The sequence below is a fragment of the Bos indicus x Bos taurus genome, chromosome 6 (assembly GCF_003369695.1).
Source record: "Bos indicus x Bos taurus breed Angus x Brahman F1 hybrid chromosome 6, Bos_hybrid_MaternalHap_v2.0, whole genome shotgun sequence".
NCBI classification, from domain to species: domain Eukaryota; kingdom Metazoa; phylum Chordata; class Mammalia; order Artiodactyla; family Bovidae; genus Bos; species Bos indicus x Bos taurus.
In genome coordinates this window covers 26,761,858-26,781,347 of record NC_040081.1, presented here as the reverse complement: position 1 = coordinate 26,781,347, position 19,490 = coordinate 26,761,858, and the positions used below count along the sequence as shown (strand labels likewise).

Genomic DNA, 19,490 nt, shown 5'->3' with positions numbered 1-19,490 from the left:
TCGGACACGACTGAGCGACTGATCTGATCTGATCTGATCTGATACTCTATTGGTGTTTTTCTTTCTGGCTTATTTCACTCTGTACAATAGGCTCCAGTTTCATCCACCTCATTAGAACTGATTCAAATGTATTCTTTTTAATGGCTGAGTAATACTCCATTGTGTATATGTACCACTGCTTTCTTATCCATTCATCTGCTGATGGACATCTAGGTTGCTTCCATGTCCTGGCTATTATAAACAGTGCTGCAATGAACAATGGGGTACATGTGTCTCTTTCAATTCTGGTTTCCTCAGTGTGTATGCCCAGCAGTGGGATTGCTGGGTCATAAGGCAGTTCTATTTCCAGTTTTTTAAGGAATCTCCACACTGTTCTCCATAGTGGATGTACTAGTTTGCATTCCCACCAACAGTGTAAGAGGGTTCCCTTTTCTCCACACCCTCTCCAGCATTTATTGCTAGTAGACTTTTGGATTGCAGCCATTCTGACTGGCGTGAAAAGGTACCTCATTGTGGTTTTGACTTGCATTTCTCTGATAATGAGTGATGTTGAGAATCTTTTCATATGTTTGTAAGCCATCTGTATGTCTTCTTTGGAGAAATGTCTATTTAGTTCTTTGGCCCATTTGATTGGGTCATTTATTTTTCTGGAATTGAGCTGTAGGAGTTGCTTATATATTGTTGAGATTAGTTGTTTGTCTTTTGCTTCATTTGCTATTATTTTCTCCCATTCTGAAGGCTGTTGTTTCACCTTGCTTATAGTTTCCTTTGTTGTGCAGAAGCTTTTAAGTTTAATTAGGTTCCATTTGTTTATTTTTGCTTTTATTTCCAATATTCTGGGAGGTGGCTCATAGAGAATCCTGCTGTGATGTATGTCAGAGAGTGTTTTGCCTATGTTCTCCTCTTGGAGTTTTATAGTTTCTGGTCTTACGTTTAGATCTTTAATCCATTTTGAGTTTATTTTTGTGTATGGTGTTAGAAAGTGTTCTAGTTTCATTCTTTTACAAGTGGTTGACCAGTTTTCCCAGCACCACTTGTTGAAGAGATTGTCTTTAATCCATTGTATATTCTTGCCTCCTTTGTCAAAGATAAGGTGTCCACAGATGCATGGGTTTATCTCTGGGCTTTCTATTTTGTTCCACTGATCTATATTTCTGTCTTTGTGCCAGTACCATACTGTCTTGATGACTGTGGCTTTGTAGTAGAGCCTGAAGTCAGGCAGGTTGATTCCTCCAGTTCCATTCTTCTTTCTCAAGATTGCTTTGGCCATTTGACGTTTTTTGTATTTCCATACAAATTGTAAAATTATTTGTTCTAGCTCTGTGAAGAATACCACTGGTAGCTTGATAGGGATTGCATTGAATCTATAAATTGCTTTGGGTAGTATACTCATTTTCACTATCTTGATTCTTCCAATCCATGAACATGGTATATTTCTCCATCTATTAGTGTCCTCTTTGATTTCTTTCACCAGTGTTTTATAGTTTTCTATATATAGGTCTTTAGTTTCTTTAGGTAGATATATTCCTAAGTATTTTATTCTTTTTGTTTCGATGGTGAATGGAATTGTTTCCTTAATTTCTGTTTCTATTTTCTCATTATTAGTGTATAGGTATGCAAGGGATTTTTGAGTGTTGATTTTACATCCTGCAACTTTACTATATTCATTGATTAATTCTAGTAATTTTCTGGTGGAGTCCTTAGGGTTTTCTATGTAGAGGATCATATCATCTGCAAACAGTGAGAGTTTTACTTCTTCTTTTCCAATTTGGACTCCTTTTATTTCTTTTTCTGCTCTGATTGCTGTGGCCAAAACTATAACTTTACCATGTGAGTACTTCTTCCCATTATCTCTCTTCTTTATGTTCCTTTGTACATCTCTGTCCTTTTTCCTTTCCCCTCTTTTTCTATTTTTCCATTAACATAATTTAAACTTATATGACCTGTTAAGACTTTTCTATGTTTGTTTCCTATATGCTTGTGGTGATGATACAAATACAATGGTATGTGTACCTATGTTTTAAATTTATGTGATGGAAAAATGCCTTTTCTCTTAGAGATTTATAAAAAATAGAATGGAATTATTGTTTACCCCTAGAAATCCAAATAGAAATACATATTTTTGTATATAATGATGATCACATACTCAAAAGTTTAATACTCTGAATTGGTCAAAAGATGACTATGCTAGCCACGTCAGTGAAATCAAATTTCTATAAATAAATCCAGCATTGCAGGCTATAGCTTTCTTCATCAATGAAGATAACATTGAAAAAAGATGAATTCTTAAACACTTAAATATACTAAAATGGTTTATAACTCATGAATATGTGCATCCTAAAATAATTAGACATTGAAGTCAATTTCTAAATGTTGTGTCTCATTAGTTGTGAATTTACTATACAGAGATTTTAGTGGTATTAATGCCATCACTCTACCGTATGTAGGATTGCATATATAGTCATGTTGGCATCAAGGACTTAAATGATGGGGTTAAGGTCTTTATCAGTCATCTCCATATCAGTTGTAACATACTTACCCTCAATTCTCATATAAGCTATAAAACAATGACTGGTTGATATAAAATGTAGGAATCAGATTGGAATGAATACCACAAACAGCTTAAGTCTCAGAGGTTACATCGGAGAAGGCAATGGCACCCCACTCCAGGACTCTTGCCTGGAAAATCCCATGAATGGAGGAGCCTGGAAGGCTGCAGTCCATGGGGTCGCTGAGGGTCGGACACGACTGAGAGACTTCACTTCCACTTTTCACTTTCATGCATTGGAGAAGGAAATGGCAACCCACTCCAGTGTGATTGCCTGGAGAATCCCAGGGACGGGGGAGCTTGGTGGGAGGCCATCTATGGGGTCCCACAGAGTCAGACACAACTGAAGCGACTTAGCAGCAGCAGTAGCAGAGGTTATGTACAGTATGAGTCATTTTGATCACTTTAAATGAACATGTTATCTTTAAAGACAGATTTTATCCTCAAAACATGGAACATGCAAAATTTTTTATCAAAGAGAAAGAAAAAAATCATTTCTTCATAAAGTTATTATTTGCTTCTGACATTTATGTATGACAATTAAAATAACTAATATAAAACTGAGAACTGCATTCTTCTCACAATCTGTGTAGGTACTGACAGGCAATGGCATGCAATCAAGGAGCAGGCTACTAGAATCTGATTTATTACACTGTATCTTGCTTAACAGTTTCCTTCACCATCCTTCTGTGCTTTGAGGAATGTGGCATCCAGCAGCCCTTGTTCTTTCCTTTGCATAACAAGGCCATTTTCTGAACTAATGAGGTTAGACAATTATATGAAAAATTCATAGAGACTTTAAAATGTAATGGAAGAAGAGAAAGTATGTAAGTGCACTGTGCCTGACTTCCTCTTCAGTATGTCAGAAATCATTTTCCTAAAAACCTTTACTTGCACTGATGGGCCTGCAGTAAGAAAATTCACTTTAAGGTGCTTTCCTCAAATAGTTCAGTAAATGATAAGATACCAACAAGCAAACTAGCATCCAATAAAATAAACATTAAAAACTACATAAAAATCTAAGAACTTTCTATCCCTGTTTAGTGAGATACTGTAAGAAAAGAAAGATTGAAAGTAAAAGAAGACAGTTTTTAGTCAGAATAACTTTGATTCTTATGGATTTCAGCTGAAACTCATTTCTAACATATTTTTACCATCTCCATGATCACAAGGTCTGTGCCCCAGACCCAAGGGTTTTTTTTTTGTTTGTTTTTTTTTGTTTTTTTTTTGTGGAGCTCCTGAGCCACTAGCATCAGCTGAGCTGCGCATCCGCTTCACAAACTTAAATCACCTTAAAAGGTCTCTCTAAGATTTCGAGTTTTGTTAATTCCAATCTATTCTCTTTGCTCCCCAAGGTCTAAGGGTGGTGGCATTGTTTGTCACTAGTTCCATGATACTTTAGTGTTCCCTCTTTGACTTTTTGGGTTCTCCATTATCCACAATTCCTTGTACTGCTGCTGCTGCTGCTAAGTCACTTCAGTCATGTCTGACTCTGTGCGACCCCATAGACGGCAGCCCACCAGGCTCCCCCGTCCCTGGGATTCTCCAGGCAATCACACTGGAGTGGGTTGCCATTTCCTTCTCCAATGTCTGCAGCAGCTACCCACCCAATATAAGGAAAGGAGACACCCTCCTAGGCTCTCAGATATGAAGTCGAATTCATACTTCAATTTCTCATACTCCAGCTAGCCCCCTCCCACCGCTCCTAAGAGCGACCCCAGTGAAATGGCATCAGTGAAGCAGCATCTCCCCAGCAAACCTGAAGCCTGAAGTAAGCTGCTCTAGCAGACCTGCAAACTTGTCGGTGAGTAATGAAAGATTTTTATTACATGCTAATATTTTGAGTTTTTTACCCATAAATAGCTAATTTATATAGAAGTTGGAACTCTTAGCCAACTCTAGCTCTAGAATATTTAAAGGAAATTGAAAATTAGAAAATATTTTTCATTATTTTTAAGGCTCTATCATAAAGCTGAAGAACCGATACTTTCGAGTCGCAATGCTGCAGACTATCAAGAGTCCCTTGGACGGCAAAGAGATCAAAGCAGTCAATCCTAAAGAAAACCAACCCTGAATATTCATTAGAAGGACTGATGCTGAAGCTCCAATACTTTGGCCATATGATGCAAAGAGCCACGTCATTGGGAAAGACCCTGGGAAAGATGGAGGGCAGGAGGAGAAGGGAGTAAGAGAGGATGAGATGGTTGGATAGCATCACCGACTCAATGGACATGAATTTGAGCAAACTCTGGGAGATAGTGGAGGACAGAGGAGCCTGGCAGGCTGCAGTCCATGCAGTCACAAAGAGTCGGAGATGACTTAGCAATTGAACAGCAACAAATAAAGCCATGGCCCCCACAACTATTGTCTCTGAAATGAGCTTCAAGAAATGCTTCCAAAGTAAAAAGCTGAACATTTATTCTTTCTGCTGCTTTGCATTCCTGAGACAGCAATACCATGCAAGATAGAGGGTGCCTCTGGTTGCAGAAGGTGAATGTCACAAGGAAATATAAAAAGCAAAAGATATTACCATATTTTAATATATTCTCATTATTACTATAAAAAGATGAAAAGAGAGTACAGGCTTTGACGTGGTATTTACTTCGCTTTGAGCCATAACCCTGCCATTCACAATTTTTATAGCTAACTTACTTATAGCTTACTATGGGTAACACAAGGAAATGAGTGTTGCTCGCAGTAAAACACTTAGTTCTTACTATGACTCCATCAGGTATGCCTACTTATTATCACTATTTAACATTTGAAAAAATAGATTTAGAGACTTGAAAAGCATATCCCTGATGCCAAAGCACTTGCTCTTAAACTTTATTCAGGGATGATATTCAAAATATTTTAAAAATCAAATGAACATAAATTTAATATAGGAATAAACAGAAATTGAAATTTACTTTTAAAATGTCCTTCACTCTCAACTGTATTATAAAACCATTTATTAACTGATAAAAGTGGTAGCACAGCTGTTCAGCAAGCAATTCTAATGTATTTCATTTGTTAATTTTTATAAAATGGTATAATTTTGTGATTTTTTTATACTAGGTTGCCACTAACCAAATGATGCCCCTTTCTGAGACATGACTCAATCTAAGAAAGTACATCAAATTCTTCCAATGATTTTTCCCACTAAATAGATATTCCTTAGTTAATTTTTGGCCTCAGTAACTAGAGGAAAGTTACTAACTTCACTATTGTTTCATAATGCTGAATCCTCCATCAGTTTTTAATAAACATAACTTTTTTTTTCTTTTGCATTAAAAAAAAAGTTCTATCCTTTATAATATGTCTGAGATCTTTACAGTCATATCTCTTTGGTCTTAAATCACAAAAATCATTTATTGTATTGTCATATTTATTCTAGTTAAGCCTAATTCTTCAAGTTAGAGGAAAGGAGCAGAAAAAGATCCCTAAAGGAGTGGATTCTATTGATAGACTGCCTCAGTTTGAAATTACCACTCTGCCACTTAAAAACTTTAAATTCAGTTTCCTCATTTTTAAAGATGGCCATAATTATAATATTCAAATGAGTACCATGCTTTATATTTGAAATGGTCTCTGGAATAGAACAAGCATATTATAAGCACTAGCTCTTATTTTCATTAATAAAATTTATTTCATTAATATCTGTAACAGGCAGGTATTTTGTATTAACAATTCACCTCATTAAATGAAGGTGAAATGTTCAGGATTTCAGGGCTTATTCCCCTAACACACATTCTATAGCAAAAAGTTTAACACTGGCCGACTTCCTTTAAATTCTTTGGTGTGTAAGAAACGTAGACTTATTTGCATTTTACTCTTAACCTGCCTAGGTTTCTTTCTTTCTCTGGAGGTCTCTGCTGCTAAGTCGCTTCAGTCATGTCCGACTCTGTGCAACCTCAGAGACGGCAGCTCACCAGACTCCCCCGTCCCTGGGATTCTCCAGACAAGAAAACTGGAGTGGCTTGCCATTTCCTTCTCCAATTCATAAAAGTGAAAAGTGAAAGTGAAGTCACTCAGTCGTGTCCGACTCCTAGCGACCACATGGACTGCAGCCCACCAGGCTCCTCCATTCATGGGATTTTCCAGGCAAGAGTACTGGAGTGGGGTGCCATTGCCTTCTCCATGGAGGTCTCTGAGACCGTACAAATAAAAACTCAAGGTCATCTAGCTTGGCAAACACCCTCGGGGTGAGAGTTGGCTTCAGTGCTCTACTTGCCACTCTGGGTCCTTCCTTAATTTAGCTTGTGTACTCCTCCTCTCTTTCTAATTCTTGGAAGCATTCACAAATATGTTTTGTTTTTATTTTATCTAGAATTTTGGTTGTTTGCAGAGAAATGAGTCAGTACAGACACCAGTGTGTAATAATACCATTCCAAATGCATACTCATTATAAAATCAGGAGTATTATTTCTACTTTTATTTAAAAATATCTTCACATCATGAATAAAAATCAAATCAATACAAGAATCCAAAATGAATAATAAATTTATCCTCAACCTCTCCCTGGTTCCAGTCCGAGAAATAATTCACACAATAAATAATAAACACAATTAATAGTAATTGTGTTTTTTAGTTTGAGGTGTGATTTTTTTCTTTGGATTTTACCATTATAAATTGAATATAAGGAAGGGCTTAACACTGTTATTTGTCGATTTTTGATAACATGTTAGCTCTGCACTATGAAACAAAAGACCCAACATATCCTACCGTCTCCTACTTTACACTTCTTGATCTATTATTTTATTGATGATATTAAGGTTTCTAATATTTATATTGTTATACTATAATTAAGTCCTCTGCAATGTATACAGATTGATTTCAAATCAATCAATATAATTTCCCATCAAACCAAATAGTGCAGCCAAACACACAGAGAAGTAAATGAAATTCTGTGGTCACCAAACCCCTGACTTTGGAAGAATGTCCCAAGCATGAACTAAAAATGTCTTCTTTATTAATTTGTTTCCACTTTTCTCTACTTCATCCAGAAATTCTCAATTTATGTTCTGAATGTTTATGTCACCCTTCTCTTCTTCCCTTTTTTTTTTTTTTAATTTTGCTGGACCATCTTCACATATGGGGATGTGGAGTTACTAAGCTTTCCAAGCTCTTGCATGTCAGAAAATTATTTTCTTGTTTCATTTAATTGAAACTTTGGGTAGAAACAGAATCCTGTCAATATGTCCAAAATTATCTCCTCTTAGAAATTTTAGAAAATATTATTCCATCACTACTTGCTCTGAAAAGTCTCTAATCCTGATGAGAAAATGTTGGTAACAGTACGTTTCTCATCCCATTGTAGGTGACCCCATTAATTTCCTCTGGGGAAGCTTCAAGGGGATTTTATTTTTAGTCTTCTGAAAATGCAAGCGAATGCGAAAAAAATAAATGTCTTTGAAAATCTGTCTGTGGTATTTTGTTGAGCTCTTCTAATTGAAGACATGTCTTTATTCCCTTCAAGATAACTTACTGTTTTTTACATCAAATACTTCCAACTACCATCCTAGCATTCTGCTCCTGGAATGCCTAATAAACAGATGTTTGGCTTGTGTCTAGCTTCAATTTATCATATTTTCAATATCTTTGTCTTTTTATATTCAACTAATGCTTATATTGTAGTTTTTTTACAAAGTTATTTCATTGGGACCTTGTAAAAAAAAGGGAGATACAGACATATATGTGTACATATATGTTCTTTCATACGATACCAGAAGTCTGGGTTTTTAAATACCTTTATGCAAAACAGCAGAGACATTACTTTGCCAACAAAGGTCCATCTAGTCAAGGCTATGGTTTTTCCTGTGGTCATGTATGGATGTGAGAGTTGGACTGTGAAGAAGGCTGAGCGCCGAAGAATTGGTGCTTTTGAACTGTGGTGTTGGAGAAGACTCTTGAGAGTCCCCTGGACTGCAAGGAGATGCAACTAGCCCATTCTGAAGATCAGCCCTGGGATTTCTTTGGAAGGAATGATGCTAAAGCTGAAACTCCAGTACTTTGGCCACCTCATGTGAAGAGTTGACTCATTGGAAAAGACTCTGATGCTGGGAGGGATTGGGGGCAGGAGGAGAAGGGGATGACAGAGGATGAGATGGCTGGATGGCATCACTGACTCCATGGACATGAGTCTGAGTGAACTCCGGGAATTGGTGATGGACAGGGAGGCCTGGCGTGCTGTGATTCATGGGGTCGCAAAGAGTCGGACACGACTGAGTCACTGATCTGATATGATCTGGTACATATATATAAAATGTAATATTACTCAGCCAATAAAAAACAAAATAGTGTCATTTGCAGCAACATGGGTGGACATAGAGATTGTCATAGTGAGTGACGTAAGTCAAAGAGAGAAAGACAAATAGTATATGATATTGCTCATACGTGGATCTTTAAAAAAAGGCTAAAAATGAACTTATCTACAAATAAGAAATAGAGTTACAGATGTAGAAAATAAACTTGTGGTTACTGGGGATAAGGGGGGGAGGGATAAATTGGAAGATTGGGATTAACACATACACACTACTATATACAAAATAGATAACTAATAAGAACCTAGTGTATAGCACAAGGAACCCTACTCAATACTCTGTAATGGCCTATATGGGAAATGAATCTAAAAGTAGAATGGATGCATGTATAATTGAGTCACATTGCTGTACACCTGAAACTAACAACACTATAAATCAACTATATCTCAATACAAATTATTTTTAAAATAAAAAGGAGTTTTCAAACGCAGTGAGAGATAAAAGCTAAAAAAGGCAAGCATAAGTTAGGTAAAAACAACTGGCAGGCAACTCATCTTTCTCTAGAACAGATCTCTCGATCATCTTTTTTTTCATTACAAACATAAGGTGTAACATTTACATATACATTCCTACGCATTACCTTCAGAAATCTGCATTGGCTTTTCCTAGTAGCTATAATACTACAATAGAAATAACTCTGAATCCATTCTAAATATTCCAAAGCTTAAAAACTTTATAGAGGCTTCGTTGCTAAGTCATGTCTGACTCTTGCAACCCCATGGACTGTAACCTGCCAGGATCCTTTGTCCATGTGATTTCCCAGGCAAGAATACTGGGGTGGGTTACCATTTCCTTCTCCAGGGGATCTTACCAACCCAGGGATCAAACACTGGTTTCCTGCAGTGTTTTTTGTAGGCAGATTCTTTACCAACTGAGCTACCAGGGCAGCCCTAAAAAGCTTTATATTAGTAATAAATTACTCATGACATACTCAACAATGGATCCAAAGGTATGTATAACAATGACTCACGTGAGAATCACAGCACAACCCACAAATTCCTCAAGATGAAGAAATAATTTGCTAAAAGAATTATGAGAATGTCTTAAATGTCAAGACACTGCTAGATCTAATGCTAATTTTGACTCCATCTCTCAGATTCAGTCAACTAATGTTTTAGAAAAAAAATTAGTCTATTCATGAATGACTCTTACCAAATTAATTTTATTTCTATAAATTCCTAAACATTCACAGCTGTATTTAACTAGGCTTGCATTTGTACTTCATTTAAATGAGTTCTTCCCATACTTGTAAGTTACTTCATCATTCAAAAACACAGTAAATGAACTCTTGGCATTATATACCCAGTAGAATTTTAGTTCAGCAAGCCATGCTACTTCTCTGGTTTGACTGGCTATACTTTAAAACCTGGTTAATGGTCCTATTTTGCTCTTGTCACTAATAACATCCTGTGATAGTCTAATTTCTATAAAAATTTATTTTAACAATATCTTACATACAATTCTAACTTTTTAACTTTAAATTTCACTTTGATCTTTTAATAAATTTAATTTGAATGAGTTAGTTAAGTATATAGTTTTAAACTTCACATACTTTCCTTATTTAAATTTATTCAATATTAGCTATTTATAAAAAAAAGGGGAATTCAGGTAGCAAGGTTCACATCAACACAGTTTAAAATACAGATTAACAGGGATAAAAAATGTTGCTCAAGAGTCTGAAATTTCAAGAGAGATTCAAACTGAAATGGGTAAATATTTGCACTTATGAGTAAATTGATTTGAGCTTAAAGTAAATTTTCCACTTCACATACAAGCTGAATTTTCCTATTTGTCCTAAGAATGGATTCTCTCTGACCCTAAAGGAAATATTGCACATAATATTTTCTCCTGGAGGAATGCTAGACTTCTGATTAACTTCAAGAATTTCATTGAACTTTACAAATACAGAAGTTTCACACTAGCTGAAGATGTTACAGCAGGCCACCAGGTACCACTCTCAGGTCCTAATATAATGTATGTTACATAGTCTCCTCACGATTCCTAAATTACAAATACATTTGGTTAGAAAAGTGTTCTTACCATATCTGACACTTTAGTAGTTCTTTCTGTTCTTGACAAGAAAGCAGCATATCGATTAGTCAAGTTGGGTAGTTCATCAGAAATTTCAGGGACCTGTGAATGCCAAAAATAAAACACATGCTGAATGAAGAGGTATATATCGCTTATTTTTCTCAATACAAGGGGCATGATAAATAACTCTGCAATAAGCTTATAGAACAAGATTCTGTAAAGCAATTATCCTTCAATTTAAAAATAAATTTAAATTTTAAAAATAATTTTTTTAATCACTTATGATTTATTGGCTTTTTGTACATAGTGTATAAATTATCACCATTACCTAGTTACAGAACATTTTCATTACCCCCAAAGGAAGCCTCATACCCATTAAGGAGTCAATCCTCATTCCCCACTCTTCTCAGCCTCTTGCAACTGCGGAGCTATTTTCTGTCTCTACACGTTTGCCTTTTCTGTTTATTTCATGTAAGTGAAATTATGTAATAAATGGCATTCTGTGTCTGACTTCTTTCACTTAGTGTAATGTAAGGTTTATTAATATAGCATGTATTATTACTTCATGTAGCAACACTTTTCATGGGTGAGTAATATTCCACCATGTATGTATCTTATTTTTTTTTAATTTTATTTTATTTTTAAACTTTACATAATTGTATTAGTTTTGCTAAATATCAAAATGAATCCGCCACAGGCATGCATGTGTTCCCCATCCTGAACCCTCCTCCCTCCTCCCTCCCCACACCATCCCTCTGGGTCGTCCCAGTGCACCAGCCCCAAGCATCCAGTATCGCGCATCGAACCTGGACTGGCAACTCGTTTCTTACATGATATTCTACATGTTTCAATGTCACTCTCCCAAATCTTCCCACCCTCTCCCTCTCCCACAGAGTCCATAAGACTGTTCTATACATCAGTGTCTCTTTTGCTGTCTCGTACACCAGGTTATTGTTACCATCTTTCTAAATTCCATATATATGCGTTAGTATACTGTATTTATGTTTTTCCTTCTGGCTTACTTCACTCTGTATAATAGGCTCCAGTTTCATCCATCTCATTAGAACTGATTCAAATGTATTCTTTTTAATGGCTGAGTAATACTCCATTGTGTATATGTACCATAGCTTTCTTATCCATTCATCTGCTGATGGACATCTAGGTTGCTTCCATGTCCTGGCTATTATAAACAGTGCTGCGATGAACATTGGGGTACACGTGTCTCTTTCCCTTCTGGTTTCCTCAGTGTGTATGCCCAGCAGTGGGATTGCTGGATCATAAGGCAGTTCTATTTCCAGTTTTTTAAGGAATCTCCACACTGTTCTCCATAGTGGCTGTACTAGTTTGCATTCCCACCAACAGTGTAAGAGGGTTCCCTTTTCTCCACACCCTCAACATCCATTTATGATAAAAACTCTCCAGAAAGCAGGAATAGAAGGAACATACCTCAACATAATAAAAGCTATATATGACAAACCCACAGCAAACATTATCCTCAATGGTGAAAAATTGAAAGCATTTCCTCTAAAGTCAGGAACAAGACAAGGGTGCCCACTTTCACCATTACTATTCAACATAGTTTTGGAAGTTTTGGCCACAGCAATCAGAGCAGAAAAAGAAACAAAAGGAATCCAAATTGGAAAAGAAGAAGTAAAACTCTCACTATTTGCAGATGACATGATCCTCTACATAGAAAACCCTAAAGATTCCACCAGAAAATTACTAGAAATAATCAATGACTATAGTAAAGTTGCAGGATATAAAATCAACACACAGAAATCCCTTGCATTCCTATACACTAATAATGAGAAAACAGAGAGAGAAATTAAGGAAACAATTCCATTCACCATTGCAACGGAAAGAATAAAATACTTAGGAATATATCTACCTAAAGAAACTAAAGACCTATATGTAGAAAACTATAAAACACTGGTGAAAGAAATCAAAGAGGACACTAATAGATGGAGAAATATACGATGTTCATGGATTGGAAGAATCAAGATAGTGAAAATGAGTATACTACCCAAAGCAATTTATAGATTCAACGCAATCCCTATCAAGCTACCAACAGTATTCTTCACAGAGCTAGAACAAATAATTTCACAATTTGTATGGAAATACAAAAAACCTCGAATAGCCAAAGCGATCTTGAGAAAGAAGAATGGAACTGGAGGAATCAACCTACCTGACTTCAGGCTGTACTACAAAGCCACAGTTATCAAGACAGTATGGTACTGGCACAAAGACAGAAATATAGATCAATGGAACAAAATAGAAAGCCCAGAGATAAATCCATGCACATATGGACACCTTATCTTTGACAAAGGAGGCAAGAATATACAATGGATTAAAGACAATCTCTTTAACAAGTGGTGCTGGGAAATCTGGTCAACCACTTGTAAAAGAATGAAACTAGACCACTTTCTAACACCATACACAAAAATAAATTCAAAATGGATTAAAGATCTAAACGTAAGACCAGAAACTATAAAACTCCTAGAGGAGAACATAGGCAAAACACTCTCTGACATACATCACAGCAGGATCCTCTATGACCCACCTCCCAGAATATTGGAAACAAAAGCAAAAATAAACAAATGGGACCTAATTAACCTTAAAAGCTTCTGCACATCAAAGGAAACTATTAGCAAGGTGAAAAGACAGCCTTCAGAATGGGAGAAAATAATAGCAAATGAAGCAACTGACAAACAACTAATCTCAAAAATATACAAGCAACTCCTACAGCTCAACTCCAGAAAAATAAATGACCCAATCAAAAAATGGGCCAAAGAACTAAATAGACATTTCTCCAAAGAAGACATACAGATGGCTAACAAACACATGAAAAGATACTCAACATCACTCATTATCAGAGAAATGCAAATCAAAACCACTATGAGGTACCATTTCACACCAGTTAGAATGGCTGCGATCCAAAAGTCTACAAATAAAAATAATTTTTTAAAAATATGGCTATCATTAAAGAGAGACATTTATTTTTAAAATGTTTTAAATGGAATATAGTAAAAGAGTTTAACAATGAAACATTAAAATGGGAAAAGGGTTGATTATATGAACCTCTAGGAAAGTAAGATGGATCTGCATACATTATTTAAACATATTTAGGGGCAAATTACAACCTGATAATTATGAGTCAGGATAAGAATTGGTTCTGAATTTAACATTAGAGTATGGCTAATAAAGTGAAAGTGTTAGCTGCTCAATCGTGTCCGACCCTTTGCAACCCCATGGACTGTATCTCACCAGACTCCTCTGTCCATGGAATTCTCTAGGCAAGAATACTGGAGTGGTCAGGAAGATCCCCTGGAGAAGGGAATGGCAACCCACTCCAATATTCTTGCCTGGAGAATCCCATGGACAGAGGAGCTTGGTGGGCTATACAGTCCATGGGGCTGCAAAGAGTTGGACATGACTGAGCAACTAACTCTTTGACTTTACTAGCTACACTCTAATGTTAAATTCAGAACCAATTCTTGTCCTGATTCATAACTAGCAGGTTGTAATATCAATAATATATAAGATATTTGGCCAATTATATAGTATTATTTGTTACTACCTGATTATTAATACAAGAACTAGAAGTACATTAACAATAACTATTTAAATTGATTATGTGGCAATCCTGGATTAATAAATTTTCTAGTAATATGATCCACACTTTCTTAAATATAATTCCTTATATTCATTGAAGATGCAAATTAATAGACTAGAGGAAGATGGTACTCTAAAATTTTAACTGACAATTAGTTAATGCTCGTGATATTATACTCCTAATTTATTATACAATTCAGTCATTTGTATTCATTTAATAATTTAAATGATATAACCAACAGTAACATTCTTTTTATATACAAAAAGGATGAGGATTTATTTTCCTGTTTTTATACACATCACTATTTTTATTTCAGAATTTTATATTTGTATTTAATACTTCAGAATTTAACACCTAGTACAATAGTTAGATATTTCTTTCTCAGCTCATTTTTTCAGGAACATTGATCTACTAAAAAATCCACCTCTCACTGTATCTTTGAAACTATATGCTTCACTATCATGAAGCTGGTGCCTCTCCATTCTTTTCTTCATGTTTCATTCCTGCATAGTCACTCAAAAATAAATAGGTAGTTTCTGTCACTTTCAAAAACAGAAAAATCACACTTTAAATCTTGTAGAGATGTGAAACCCTTCAAACAGGGCATCTGAGCCAGCATTATTATTTCATGTGATTTTTAAATTTATTGAAACTGAAAAACAATCCACTTTCATAATAATTGTATTATTATCATGTATGTGGTATTAGAAATTATGAAATAAGTTCAAAAGCATTTTGCAATTTTTACTGTTTAAAGTAGAAATTAATGAGCTAGAAGAATGTATTACTCATTGAATGACTTTGGTTTTAGAGGGAATGTAGTTTACAGAACACTACAATTTTGTATTTTTACCAAATTAATCCATATAAAATATAACAAAATAAAAATGATTTTTTTATTTGTTATAAATACGATATATTTGTTATAAACCCAGATAAAATATATATTTTTAAGTCTTCACAGGGCTGTGAATGCTTCCAAATCTAGGAGTTGTCAGCACAGACAAGAGGGGTTAAGATTCTGAAGAGGACAGAATCTCTGAAAGGTTATCTATCAATCTGCAGGTGTTTTTTTTTTTTTTTCCTGGGATAATTGCTGATAACAGGACAGAAAGAATCTGGGTTTAGATCTGGCAGAGGGCTGCTATTAAGGAGCTAGAAAATAAGTTTACTGTGGTCTTGTTGGGACACATGACAAAACTAGATTTGAAGTGCCTCAAAACACATGATTTGTTTTCCACTTACGATGTTAGCCTTGACGAACTCCTTTTCCTATTTGGAACCAGTCTGTTGTTCCATGTCCAGTTCTAACTGTTGCTTCCTGACCTGCATACAAATTTTTCAAGAGGCAGATCAGGTGGTCTGGTATTCCCATCTCTTGAAGAATTTTCCAGAGTTTGTTGTGATCCACACAGTCAAAGGCTTTGGCATAGTCAATAAAGCAGAAATAGATGTTTTTCTGGAACTCTCTTGCTTTTTCCATGATCCAGCAGATGTTGGCAATTTGATCTCTGGTTCCTCTGTCTTTTCTAAAACCAGCTTGAACTTATTGTCATCCTGTTTATTTAACTTATATGCAGAGTACATCATGAGAAACACTGAACTGGAAGAAACACTAGCTGGAATCAAGATTGCCAGGAGAAATATCAATAACCTCAGATATGCAGATGACACCACCCTTATGGCAGAAAGTGAAGAGGAACTCAAAAGCCTCTTGATGAAAGTGAAAGTGGAGAGTGAAACAGTTGGCTTAAAGCTCAACATTCAGAAAACGAAGATCGTGGCATCCGGTCCCACCACTTCATGGGAAATAGATGGGGAAACAGTGGAAACAGTGTCAGACTTTATTTTTCTGGGCTCCAAAATCACTGCAGATGGTGACTGCAGCCATGAAATTAAAAGACGCTTGTTCCTTGGAAGGAAAGTTATGACCAACCTAGATACCATATTAAAAAGCAGAGACATTACTTTGCCAACAAAGGTTCGTCTAGTCAAGGCTATGGTTTTTCCTGTGGTCATGTATGGAAGTGAGAGTTGGACTGTTAAGAAGGCTGAGCGCCGAAGAATTGATGCTTTTGAACTGTGGTGTTGGAGAAGACTCTTGAGAGTCCCTTGGACTGCAAGGAGATCCAACCAGTCCATTCTGAAGGAGATCAGCCCTGGGATTTCTTTGGAAGGACTGATGCTGAAGCTGAAACTCCAGTACTTTGGCCACCTCATGCGAAGAGTTGACTCATTGGAAAAGACTCATGCTGGGAGGGATTGGGGGCAGGAGGAGAAGGGGACGACAGAGGAGGAGATGGCTGGATGGCATCACTGACTCGATGGACATGAGTCTGAGTGAACTCCGGGAGTTGGTATGGACAGGGAGGCCTGGCATGCTGCGATTCATGGGGTCACAAAGAGTCAGACACGACTGAGCGACTGATCTGATCTGATAAGATGTTAGCAAGGGGATAAGAAGCAGGATAATGCTAAAAATCGAAGCTAAAACTCTGAAACGCGGAGTCATTAAATATTAGCATCCAGAACATGGGACTGTCAGTGGCCAGCACATCCGGCTCACAGTTGAAATCCCCAGAGGACAAAACTTTGTACAATGAACACACGACGTAAACTAAGTCCTGGAAAAACTGTAAATAACACAAACCATGATTAGATTAAGGTGATCTCCATTGACTTCTATCTGTTTTGCAGAGAAAAATGTGAAATCTTTCTATTAGAAGATAATACCACTTAAAGCCCCTATATTATACACTAAGTATTTAACATTCAATTTCCAACTATGTGTGTTCCATACTTTCTGTGTTGAAAGTCATTTGCTCCTAGTGACAGAAGAATCCAATCTGGTTCAGTAATTCAGTGGCTCTGCTATCCCTATATCATCTACCCTACCCTACAGGATTCTGGGAGCACAGAGTCTTAGTCATTGGACCACCAGGAAAGTCCCGATTTTAATTTTCTTTACCAATTTTTACAATAAATTATTCTTCTCTTTAAGCTTCCTAGATCATATTTCTATGCTTCTCTTTTGTATTCATTTATTCAATTATTACTTCCTGAGTGTGTACTATAGGATAGACATAGTTCCAAAGTTCTGTACATGCCCTTTTATTATGTGACAACTATGTTCAAACTTCCCCAATGTTTAACTTCTGTTTATATTCTATGTACAGAATATCCACATGTCTATTCTTTCCATATTTTCCACCTGAATTTTTAGCTACTTTAACTTTTCCATATATGCATTCTTTTAAGCTTTCTCAACTTCTGCAGTGATGAGAAAAATGAATAATTTTATATATATATATATATATATATATATATATATATATATATATACACACACACACATTAAGATGTCTTTTTAAATCTGAACTCTGAATGAAGAAAAATATCATATAACATCACTCATATGTGGAATCTAGAAAAACGGTACAGGTGAACTTATTCCCAAAGCAGAAATACAGACACAAACTTAGAAAACAAACTATGCATACCAAGGGAAGAGAGGAGGGGTGATGAGTTGGGAGGTTAGAGTCAACATATATACACTGTTGTTGTTGTTGTTTAGTCACTAAGTCACGTTCGACTCTTACAACCCCATGGACTGTAGCCCGCCAGGCTCTTCTGTCTATGGGATTTTCCAAGCACAAATACTGGAGTAGGTTGCCATTTGCTTCTCCAGGGGATCTTCCTAACCCAGGGATCAAACCCCTGTTCTCCTGCGTTGGCAGGTGGATTCTTCACCAGAATCATATATATATACACACACATACACACACACACACACACACTATTATATATAAAATAGGTAACTAATGAAAACACACTGTATAGCACAGGAAACTGTACTCAATGCTCTGTGTTGACCTAAATGGGCAGGAAATCTAAAAAAGAGTGATTATTTGTAAAATAATTAATTTTAAAAAAGTTTAATGTGCAGCAAACTACATTGTCAGAATTTTACTCATGAAAGTGGTTTTCTATCAACCTGTTAGGCTAATTTTATTTGTATCATCTCTTATCTTAGGAACATTTTTTCTTTTCTGCTGATCATTTTGAAACAGGGATTTTCTGTATTTCTTGTACATGTCTAACAATGTCCAGAATCTCTTTCTTTGATGATTCTTAACTTTTAAATATCATGATCACTATTTACAAAATTATTTTTCCCTTCTATTTCATAAATGAGTTCTCCTCTATTTAATTAAAATTAAGGTCAGAATAAGAGTTCCTCTATTGGCTTCCACTTCTTTCTACAGAGGTAAACTGTCAGCAAATCAAAAAATGAAAACTTTTTGCTTTCAATAAAATGATAAATCAAACAAAACTTTTATATTTACCCACACGAGTATTTTTTATACTCTGCATTACTTCATAAAGATCCAGATTTTATTGGGTAACATTTTTTCTGCGTGGAGGACTTTCTTTAACATTTCTTACACTTTTGTGGATAAATATTTCAGCTTTCATATATATGAAAAGGTCTTCTTTTTTATTGAGGTAGAGTTGACATACATTATATTAGCTTCAGGTGTACAATATAATGGTTTGATACTTGTACATATTGCAAATGGTCATCACAATATCAAGTTAACATCCATCACCCCAAAGTTTTTTTGTGCAATAAGAGCTTTTTAGATTTACATAACAACTTTCAAATATTCAGTATAGTGCATATATGCATACTAAGTTGCTTCAGTAGTGTCTGACTCTTTGCAAGCCTATGCACTGTACCTGCCAGGTTCCTCTATCCATGGGGATTCTCCAGGCAAGAAGGCTAGAATGGGTTGCTATTGCTTCCTTCAGGGGATCTTCCCAGGGATCAACCCACATCTCTTATGTCTCCTGCACTGGCTGTACATTACATTTCCATGACTTATTTTATACATAGAGGTTTTTAGAAAAGCTTTTCACTTTGTTTGCATTTTTGCAGGGTATTTGAGCCTGCAATTGAATTATAGGCTAACAACTGTTTACTTTCTTTTTTTTT

At 35.9% G+C, this 19,490-nt stretch overlaps 1 protein-coding gene across 1 annotated transcript in view; it reads right to left on the bottom strand.

Annotated features, from left to right (window-relative positions):
- Positions 1-19,490, bottom strand: part of STPG2 (sperm tail PG-rich repeat containing 2) — a 626,162-nt gene that overhangs the window by 458,982 nt on the left and 147,690 nt on the right. Inside the window, exon 10 of the mRNA XM_027544018.1 lies at positions 10,891-10,983. Within this exon, the coding sequence (XP_027399819.1) occupies positions 10,891-10,983 (93 nt within the window). The remainder of the gene's footprint in view (positions 1-10,890; positions 10,984-19,490) is intronic.